Source organism: Boleophthalmus pectinirostris, unplaced genomic scaffold, assembly GCF_026225935.1.
Source record: "Boleophthalmus pectinirostris isolate CB_2022bp ecotype Guang Dong unplaced genomic scaffold, ASM2622593v1 HiC_scaffold_23, whole genome shotgun sequence".
Lineage (NCBI taxonomy): Eukaryota > Metazoa > Chordata > Actinopteri > Gobiiformes > Gobiidae > Boleophthalmus > Boleophthalmus pectinirostris.
In genome coordinates, this window is record NW_026571207.1 from 22742434 (window position 1) to 22753628 (window position 11195).

The 11195-nt window shown below is 38.4% G+C and overlaps 2 protein-coding genes across 2 annotated transcripts; both read right to left on the reverse strand.

Moving 5' to 3' along the window:
- Window positions 1–1012: 1012 nt before the first annotated feature.
- On the reverse strand, window positions 1013–7519 carry kiaa1191 (KIAA1191 ortholog). The gene is made up of 8 exons (XM_020921975.2): window positions 7387–7519; window positions 6691–6782; window positions 6164–6351; window positions 5663–5771; window positions 5410–5537; window positions 2338–2489; window positions 2079–2251; window positions 1013–1847 (listed from the first exon to the last, which is right to left on the reverse strand). Exons 2-8 carry the CDS (start codon window positions 6716–6718, stop codon window positions 1642–1644), a joined length of 984 nt encoding a protein of 327 aa, XP_020777634.1. The 5' UTR covers window positions 6719–6782; window positions 7387–7519; the 3' UTR covers window positions 1013–1641.
- Window positions 7520–8353: 834 nt separating this feature from the next.
- On the reverse strand, window positions 8354–9641 carry LOC110157665 (C-X-C motif chemokine 10-like). The gene is made up of 4 exons (XM_020922018.2): window positions 9486–9641; window positions 8937–9057; window positions 8758–8838; window positions 8354–8634 (listed from the first exon to the last, which is right to left on the reverse strand). Exons 1-4 carry the CDS (start codon window positions 9550–9552, stop codon window positions 8622–8624), a joined length of 282 nt encoding a protein of 93 aa, XP_020777677.1. The 5' UTR covers window positions 9553–9641; the 3' UTR covers window positions 8354–8621.
- Window positions 9642–11195: the final 1554 nt, after the last annotated feature.

The window sequence follows — 11195 nt, forward strand, 5'->3', positions numbered from 1 at the left end:
AGGGAAAGTACTATCTTCTTACGCGTTTTGTCTCCCCCAGTATATGCTTGCACCACAGGAACTGTACATGTTCATATCTACTCACATATATGCTGTGAAGAGCTCATTAGGTTAAAGGAACTGTATGTAGCCTGTGCTCAAAAAGAAAGCCAAATCATAACATAAATAAAAGGGGCATCATGTTCAATGTTTATGTAATATAAAATCTAAATCTCACAAACGATTGCTTTAATATTGATTTGTTATACATTCAGAAATCATTTCGCCATTTCTTTTTCATGGTTTCCTACAAATCTGATGTCACTTTATGTGAATATCTATCATTTCCAAATTAATTTCACGTTGTGTTGTTTCTGGTCCGAGTGTCTATAAAAGTTTGAGTGGTCAAGAACGCTTATGTGATTTTTACACTTTTTCTGCCCTCTACTGGCCACTGCTTGCATCTTCATCGGACCCCACTTTCAGCTTAAAGAATTTTTATATTAAACTAAATAAGCATGGCCTAAACATGTCAGATACGAGGGAGACATGTTTAAATCAAATACAGCTTTTACTGATAAAAGTTGGAATGTAGATTTATTTTTAGCTGCTAAGACATTATGGCCAGAGATAACCATCTCTGGCCATAATGTCTTAGCAGCTCCAATCAGAAGGCTAAGTGAGCCTCACAAGTCTCTCATGTGGGTTGCCAATTTCAAGGCTGAAATCCAGTTGGTTTAAGCCTAAAAATACTCTGATCTGAATTCTCACTACCAAAATCCAGCAAGTCAAGCCAATCAGTAATCAGTGCCTCTGCTGCAGCAGTGTATTCTGTCCATATATTAAGAATGAGGAATTCTTCTTTTGATGAGAGCACAGGCAGCATCCAGTTCCTTAGATTATTTTTTTCTTTAATCAATATATGTACAGTATTGTAACAGTGTTTTGGAAGTACCCACTGAAATAGATGATAACTAAACACATAAATAAATGTTCATTTATTCTATCACTTCCTTATTGAGTGAAACGGTCATCAAGTACCACATCAGCTCTTTATTTGCTTCAGATGTATTTAGAAACTGGAGATGACCTCCATTTGTGCAATTAATAACATAATTTGCCAACAAAAAATATGCACACAAACTACAATTCTGACACAACAGCTTAAAATATAAAAAAAATGAAATTGTGGAAATGATAATACAAGAAATTATTCTGCCATTAAATAAAACAACAATCTTTACACCTTATAGAAAAAAAAAACAAAACGTGATGCTAACACGCTGTAAGTGGAGGCACCATCAGTCAACTCGCACTAGTGTACATGCAACCAAGAAGCACTATACGACTGTAGAAATAAAAAAAATACTACATGGCCACATGGTGGATTGAAGTAGCATGTCAGTAAAACTACAAAATACAGCACAGCTCCAATTATTTATCTGACAAGTTATTTCACCACTTCATCTTTAGCCACAGATAGCAAAAAAAGGACATGGAGACAATGCTTGTGAATGGCAGAACATTGATACATGGAGGTTTACTGGGCCATCTCATATGTTGGAAGTGGTCTGTTAGAGACAGCAGGAGAATGTTAGGGACTCAAATTGTCTCTGGGTGGCTACAGAGGTCAAAGGTCGGCTCCATGAGGCGCAAAGGTGTTCAGAAGCCCGACGGTGTGAGCACATTCATGTCCCGGGGTTTGAGCTTGTGCGGTCGAGCAGGAGGCCGCTTGGCCTCAATCCCTGTAATTTCAATCTTAGGAGGCGTGAAGTTGGCCGGGTCCTCCACGTTCAGTTTGACCTGTGTGCTTGAGTAATCCATGGTGGAAGACTTATGAAGGCCAAAGTAGGACTGCAGGGAAAAGCCTGACAAACGGGAGAGAGTTTTACAGCAAGAGTAGTTACACCATGGCCAGTAAACATTATTAAGACATGAACAAAGCTGCTGTCAACATGGACCACACGTGTGTAAATAGGTCAAAAGTTATTAATTCAACCTATCGTCTATGACTATTACACAACTGATCAAAGGTTATAAAACAAATAGCCAATTGGATTTAAGATAAGAAAGATCGTCTGATTGAAAGGCTGACTCACCTGTGCCTGTATCGGAGCCAGGGTCAGTGGGGGACTTCTGGACCATAGAGCGAGACCCAAAGAAGGTCCATCTATCTCCTCCCCCTCCCTCATTCCCCATGTCTGTGCTTGGAGCAGGGTAGCTGAGCTCTGGAGCTGTGAGAAGTGGGCCGGAGTTCACTGTAAACCAGTTTCTGTACACATCAGAATTCTTTTAGTTAAAGTAATAAAATTATTGAGACATATTTTGTTCTGTTAAATCTGAATAAATCTGACATACCTGCGACTGAGGGCAGGTGACGAGTGTGGAGTGACACTGGGCGTGACACTGGGAGTGACAGAGGGGGTGACAGAGGGGGTGCCTACAGGAGTCGACTGTGCTGATGTTGTAAGCCTGTCCTCCTTAAAGTCCCCACTTGGCATCTTCAACTTCTGCAAGACCAAAAAAAAAAAACCCCCCAAAAAAAACAAAAATAGCCTCAGTTAAGGGTGGTCACATTGATGAACAGATCTTAGAGTGCAGTGTGCTCGGGTCAGTGTGAACACTCCAGTGTGAACCTCCTGGGACCCTAACTCTTGCATTGGCATGCTTTATTGATTTCTCTTTGTTATTTGGGCTGATTGGGACCTGCTGAGTGCAAAAACAAAATAATATTAATACATGATATAGTTTCTGAAAAAAATTATGTCCACATATGATACATAAAACATTAATTTTATATTTTAATCATGTGAAAGGAACACAATAATGTCACAATTGAATAATGATCTGCAAAAACTATAAAGTGCCTGAACAGCACAAAATGTGTTGGACATATACGACCACATATGCGGACGCCAGGTACAAGCTGCTCTGAACCTGGTTTTCTGAAATTCTGATTCTGTATAACAGTAACTAAATCTAATGCACACTGGGACTCCTGGGAGCCCAGAAAAAGCGTGTGAAAATGCCTTTCTCTCATTTCTATGGAGGTTGAACAGAAGCCATGGTGTCGTTTAATACAGGAGGTCAGTGACCTCTGGACAGATAAAACAGTAATGACAAAGTGCATCAGTGTGTGGCTCAGAGCCATTCACCTGAGCCTCTGCTGAGGGGGTGGGACTCAGACAAAAAGAGAAATACAAGTCCAGACAGCACCACAATAAAACAATGTAGGCTACACAAGATAACCCCGGATACACACGCTCCAAAAACAAGTTGTGGAGAGTAGTCTAAACCAAATTATGAAGAACTAAACAAAACTATTATTTTTCTGGTACTTGCCTTGCCCCTTATGCTGGATTCATTGAAGATATCGAGCACTCTTTGTATTAGGTTTAGTCTCCATTCAATAGGCACATACTGCCATGTATTGTAACACTGAGCTCCATCTCCCGTAAGCACCTGTTCTTGTATTCGGCTCACTGAAGTAAACATTGTGCAGATGAATGTGAGAGCCACACACAGCTTATATGCGCTGTATGTTATGAGGGCTGGCAGACAGACTCTGGGAACTCTGCCAATTCAAACACTTCTGTCATACATGCACCATATAGGGACAGACAAGTCACGTGTAATAACAAAGTCACATTTGAAAGCAGTGTGCATGTTAAATATTATCACTGTACTGTACTATCCTATCCTGTTCTATCTGAAGAGTACAGGCAATTCTGAATCTGTACTTTATGTACAATGTTGTACAATTTTAAACATGGTTGTGCAAGCTGCAGACATTTAGAGTCAGAGGCAAAAGAAACATTTAGTGTTGTCATTTACAAATTTGCTTCCTTTCCTTATTGTATTCATTTGGGGAAAAACTGCCATGTCTGTTTAGCCATGGGAAGGCTTCTGTTGGTTTCTGCTGTGCAAATAATGAATTTGTGTTTAATTAGTTTACAATAATTTTAACTCACTATAGATTCTAGGCCATTCTGTAGAAAGTTTTACTAAAAAAAACAATTCTATTAAGAAAGAAGATGATAATTTCTAGCCCAAAACGTCAGCATATTACATTTTCTATTTACTATTCACAGCAAACAATACTCAGAGCTGTTGTATAATGTCCATACTGCACAGTCTGAGAGAAGTACTTTATTGATACTGAGGGAAATTCGAGTTGTGCTGCAACATTTCCACTGCGCTTCTGTAATAGCATATAAAATAATACAGTATCGTCCCTCTTTACGTCAAGGGCACGCAAAGCCAACAACAGCAAAGTAAACAACTAACAGTGAGGAGACCTGCGTGTGAGAAACTGGCTCCAGGGATTTACACGTGGATCTGTTAAAATAACACTGCCATTCGGGCCAAATGGTTCTGCGTCACAGAAATGTTGACTGTGCACGTTGTCTCTGGTCCATCTCTTGTCTCTTTATTTGGAGCTCAGAAGACTCGGGGTTTTGTTAGCTTGCCTCCGGAACAAAATGTTAATCCATGCACTGCTGCCGTTTAACCGACATAAAATATATATGTGGCTAACATTAGATAAATATAACAAATACACATAAAGTACAACATATTAGGTTTTCTTTGATCGAGTGTTCTTACCGTAAAATAACACAAGTTTATACGGCTCGAAGCATTAGCCGACAAGCTAGTTAGCCAGTTAGCTTAGCGTGAGGCCTTTTTTCGTCTGGGAAAACCGATAAGATCAAAGTCAAAATTAATAACGTACCTTTTTAAAATCAGCTTTTTGTGTCGATCCAGTTCAATGTATGTTTTCGTTTTGGCCATAACTGCTAGTATTATATAATTAATCGAAATGGTTTAGAAGAAAAGCAAAAGATCGTTCCGTACTACGCTACCTGGACCTAGCGTACAGTGGCCTCCGTGTAAAGAGCGCTGTGATTGGTCCGTCTGCACAAAGGGGCGGGTTTGTCTCATTTGGGGAGGGTCGCCTGGCAACGCATCTTCTATTTACCATAACCAGCTCCAATATCTTAACTATGATGCACTGTCTGCCACTCTAAAAAGCTTTGTTTAAACTTTGTGCCAGCACTTGTTGGAAAGATACTGGTGAAATAATGTTACCCAGACAGTTGGCACTTTTTAAATTGTGATCCCACATTGCCACAAAGGTTACAGTGTGTCTCATTGGTTTATGCCATATGGTTTACACACAGACTATGGTGGTACAAGCGGTCTTTTTTTTTATTTATTACACTTTATTGGGTGTATAAATGTCACTTATTGCTTCTGCTGATCAAAAACACTGATTAGGTTGACAGATTAAATAAGCTATCATTACATGTATATGTTTATGACAACACTATTTGTATTACTTGTATTATGGTATTTTTTGTACAACTATTTGTATGTAACACCATAGTCTCCTCTAAAATGAGAAACACAGCTGTGAAGTCCTGTACTCACTGGCAGAGTGACTTCCGCCCGACGGTGAAAGCGGGTCTCCTCAGCAGAAAGACCCTTGTGTGGAGAGTACCCAGTGTCTGTGAGGCCTGCTTGGTGCTCGAACCGATGCAGATTCTCATGGCTTTGCCCTGGTTAAAACAGAGAGGGTCAATACTGGCAGCATGACATATAAAGAGACTGGGATTGTGTGGTCATACCTCAGTTCATATTTAACATTTATATTAATGCATAAAAACATTATATTTTCACGTACTCATCAATGCACTCATTAAAGTTGTAGCCTTGGCCTTTACGACAGGCACAGGTGACCTGGGTGGGGTAGCTGTCTCAAAAGTGACCAACTTCCCACCACTCTCCCCTTCCTACATGCACAAACAAATGTTGCACAAACAAATGTTAGTTTTTGGTTTACAAATTACATTACACAAGGCAAAAACAACCAACTAACACCAAGTACTATACATTTTAGATGTATGATATATATGAATATTTAAATGTTACATATTTTATTTTCATTTCTGTCACTCTTCAGAAAGTAAACATCCCACACTCTTGATAAACACACTCAGATAGCCACATACGACCTCTGGCAAACACCACACACGTCACATTTTGAGGTCAGTTTCAAGTTCAGTGTGTTGCCAAAGATCACATTGATAATACAAAGTTAAAGATCAGACCACATGTAGTCAATGAATACCCTTATCCAGCTATTGGCCAGCTTTAATCCACTAATGTTTCCATCATGACCCACCTCTATAATGTTTCTAAATCTGTGCCTGGGTTTGACAGGGTCCTTCCATAGGATGTTGACGCTCAGGTCTGATGGCGGTGAGTGCATCGGCGCATCAATCAGTTCATCGTAGCTAATATTGCGCCGGATCACTGGCATTGGGGATGATATGGCACCAAACAGGGAAGAGGACGCTCCAGACTCCAGGGCTATGATATGATCAGTTAAGAGTTATTTGGAGAAACACTGTGCAAGTTATTAAAATGCAACATAGTAGGTAAAGTTAGGTCCATTATATTTAAGTTAGAATCAAAAAGCAGTGCTTTATATATATGCTTGGATATAGCATAAGCTTTTTTGATTATGAATATCACTGACAACTCTACTTATTTTAAGAAAATATATGAACCAATTGTTTTTATATTATGCATGATTAGATGGTAGGATATTGAAAGCCTACATGCCATTTGAAAGATATAGACTATCTAAACTATAAAAGCTGTTTGCATATATATGTGGCATATATTATTTAGTAATCTCTGTTTTACCTGGGATGTCTCCTTGTTGCGAGGACATTTTGAGAGCAGGCTGAAATGTTCGTTGTACTTAGGACCACTGGGCTTGACTTTGAAATCCAAACCTGTCACAATGATCACAAGATAATAATTATATAATGGAAGCAGCATCATCACCCGTATACAATTTAATGCTTGGGACCAATGGGAATTGGATGGGTTCCTAAGCTATGCCACAAACAGTGTCTTATTTCTGAATGTACACAAATAGAAACAGAGTTAAGTTACAGTTATGTCATGTCTTCTCTCACAGCAGCACATCTGTTTTGGCTCAGGGGGACAACAACCAAATAGCTTAAAGTAGCAAAAATAATGACAGAAGAGTGCAATAATACAGACTACACGCAACTAGCGTTGATTGTTGTGCAGTTGGTGCACTATTCTGACAGTGCAGTCACAATCTGTGCCACTTCAGACACCTGACACATTCAACTGCCTACTATTTTTGATAGCCTATTGCACGCCAGCCAACCTGGGATGACTTGCAATAAACATGAACTTAAGAAACACGCTTTGGGATTTCGTGTGTCTTGGCAAGAATCTATCAACCAGTCGACAAACCAATCGCCAGTTTAGCATTAGGCAGCTATATTATGCGTTAGTGAGTAAGATTGCATTATTCTGTCACTGGTGAAAACAGATTAGTCATGCATATTAAGACACACCAACCTATTTCCTTTTATCCGCTCGCTGTAATTTAGCTGCCCCACTGGTCCCAGTTGTGCCGACACAAAAAGCAAATATCGTCTGTTTGTACATCCATGACTTTTGGACATGTAAACTGTAAACAGAGCCCGGGAGGCACGGCCACGCTTCCTCCCCCCGGATAGGACGCACGGAAGCGCGTAAAGCTGTACATTCACTCTCGGAGTTTGTTTAGGAGTCACCGCTGTAAGGTGATCGTCTGCTGTAGAGATGTGTTCAGCGTCAGCAAGTGCAGGACGCACGCAAACGGAGACTACTGTAGCCAGACCTACATTAACAATTCAAGATGGTATGCCAGCGTTTAGAGTTCTTTACCAAAGCCTGTATTGCCAGAAAAGTTCACAGTCCTATTTCAAAGCAATGGTTGTACATTTATAACGAAAAGACCCAAGGTACCTCTGTGGGCATCACCCAGCCCAGCCTATAGACTCTCTTTATATATATATATATATCTGTTTATAGCATACTAGTGAGGTTTGTAGTCCAGTAAGGCCTTGTACAGCCGTGTCAGTGCTGATGTGCTAGCCAATTTGTTGCCAATTATTACAGATTATTGATGTCGGGATACAGGTTCCAACATCAAGTGGCCTTTTAAAAAAGAAGAATAATTTCACTTCCTCTAATTATGTTTATAAGCCTAGTACATTTGCTCACTTCTGCTTTCACTGTCTGGAGAAGTGTCTGAAATGATTGTTTTATGTTTTTGTGCAAATTAGAATGATTTGGGAGTACCCGGTCAGCCCTCACTGACCCCTGCAGTGAATATTGTAAGTACTGTTGTAATCGACTCTCTGCTCTTCCTTCATTACTTATTGCATCAGTTCTTTGCCTCCTGTAATTACACTGAGCACACCAAAGTCGTTTTATCTGACACTTGTGGCACGCGTCACGTTTTCCTTTTCGTTTTCCTATGGAAACCACCAGGCTGCGCTGTTTTTCAAATATATTTTATTACAAAATAGAAAATATACAAACAAAACATTTTAAAAGTACTAAAATGAACGGAAATGCGAGACTAAAAGAAGGCCCATTGTTAAAAAGTACCACATCAAGGCAAACACATAAACAAAATAATAATTTAGAGAACACACAGCAATATTTCTATCTTCATTTTCACATTTTACATTCTTTGTAACTCAAGATGGTGGTAAGCTGCATCATAATTTCAAAGTTGGACTTGGACTTGAGGCTCCAGTTTCTTACTTGTTTGCTCTGAAAGGGGACAAGGGGGTGGGGGATGTATTATTTTGGTGCTGATCCATTATAGAGGATGAGCTGCACAGAAGACTATTGTTTATTTAGCTTTCTAAGGAAGATACAATTCTGTAGACTTACCGGATTATCCTATTCAGTAACATTTTGGCCACTCTCAGGTCAGGGTTCAAGCAATAACGGTCACTAGATTTACTGGTGACGCTAAACAAAAAATAGATTAGATTAGATTAGATTTAGTTTTAACATGTTACAGCTGATAATTGTTTCTATGAAGACCCATTAGTAGATTAATCACTTACACAATCTCAACTCGGTTGCAGAAATCTGAAGGAGGGTAGATCTGAATGTCTGAAATGTTTTTCTTTGCGTCGACAGTGTTTCTAACATTGGCACACAAACACTGCTGAACTGCGTGGCTTTCTAAAACATAAAAACAAATTCATGAGACCCCAGAATTTTGTGTTCACCACTATAGACACAACATTGTAAAATCTGAAATTACACAAATAGCCTATTGAAATTTATCACATTTTGTCAGAGTTTTGGTCTTCAATTTTGTCATAATAATCTTGTAAAAAAAAAAAAAAAAAAAAACATTTCAACTGACAACACTGAAGCCTTTGTGATTGAATAACATAATACTTATTAATTCAATAGGCCTAGGACATGTTCAAAACTAAGTACAATAGCTGACAGAAAATATTTTTAATCTTTGTCTTTGTAAACCCAGAGAAAGTGTATTTTAACTTTCCAGCTCATATTATACTAGAGCTAGGCAGTCTAAAATATGTCATGTGAACCCAACCTGAAAAAAAGAAACTACAATTGATAAAAATGTAAATGCTTACGTTGTGCGTCGCAGATGAGAGCTAGAGCGGCAAGAGCCAGCAGCACTTTGATGGAGCTGTTGATCATCTTGGCTGGAGATGTGGAGATGGTGGTTTGGTGAAGAGGTGCAGGTGGCTGGAGAGCTCTGAGGGTCCTGGGTCTCGACACAGGCTTTTATACTTTTCAAGTGGCATTGCATCATGGGTCTGAACAGGGAAATTTCTTTGAGAGTGGAAAGTGAAACTGCAAGAATCCACAAAGTGAAAACCACTTACCCCACTCCTTTTATAGTTTGATCAGATTAGAAATATATTTAAATAAATATTGAAAGTTTAAGTTTTGATATGAAAACAATAACTTGTAGCAATGTACAAAATATGACGATATCATGCCATATCATGTACCTAATATGTCCATTGTGAGAGAAAAATGAATTGTGTCAGCTGGTCACATAAAAAGATAAAAAATGTTAAATGTTCTTAGCTAAAGATTTGCGTTTTATAGTTTTTTTTGTATTGTAATCCCTTTCTGTTTTATTTATGTCACTTCTGCGAACTTGGATTTGACTGGCACATAGATATGTCTATCACTGGCAGTTTAAATTACTAGTTTTTTGTCTTGTAATTGCCCCTCAAGGATAAACAAAGTGACTTAACTGAATTACTAATTTCATCCATTTAATATACAGTAATATTATATAGGAATTGTCATAAATATTCATTCATCAGTATTGTTGTTACCATCAGTAAATACCTATAAAATAACTCAAATTTTGTAAATTGGCAGTGCAGATGTCACAGGCTACAGTCTACACTGTGTGAAGCCTCTGTGACTCTTGTGTAGACCGTGGTTAACACCTCCGTCAAATGCATAGCTGGAAAGTGTCAAATGCTGCATGTTTCCAGAGATGGGTACAGTGTGTAGGCTTTAATAACGAGATTTAGATAATCTTAGTGATTTCATATCACAAACAATTCAATTCATTATTTTTATTTACTGTATTTGCTTAGAATACATGCTTCCATTTGAAAGGAAAAGACTTATTTCATCAGAAGTGAGAAAAGGAAGATAAAGCTATCTTCCCTTATTCATTATAATTTGATGGTTTGAACAATCAGAAAAAAATAATGTTAGTGACATCAGATTTGGTAGTTTTTCATCCCATCTAAAAAAATAAAGGTTTGGTCTTACTGGGTCTTCTTCAAGGTATAGATATTAATATAATTAATTTAATATCTTAATGTAATTAATTTAATATCTATGCCATGATGGAGGTCCAGTAAGATGTGATTTTTGTCTTGAACAATAATAAACAAAAGTCAAAATATTCTGATTCTATGTTGTTGCAACTTGAGAGTAGTTTATCTGAAGGGAAAGTGCCCATTGCAAAATGAACTGGTTTCATGTGATTTGGCATGGGGTTTTGGTAGGTGTAGTTGAAAACTTAGTTTGAGTGTCTTTCTCAGGGACATTACTAGATGTGTCTTGAGCATAGACTTTACATATTCAGTCTATGGCCTTAAATGAGGATTGACCCTGTGACCTTCTAGTCTGAAGGTGAATACTTACTAACAGGACCACTTCCTCTCACAGATGCAGTGATCTCTTCTTACCAAGTTGTGATGACTTTGTGTATAACTGTCTCCATCTTGACATCAGTTGAGTGCACTTTGCTTGAATATTTTATATTTGCTGCTCTGAATATTTAATAGTTTTACAAAGCAGAGTTG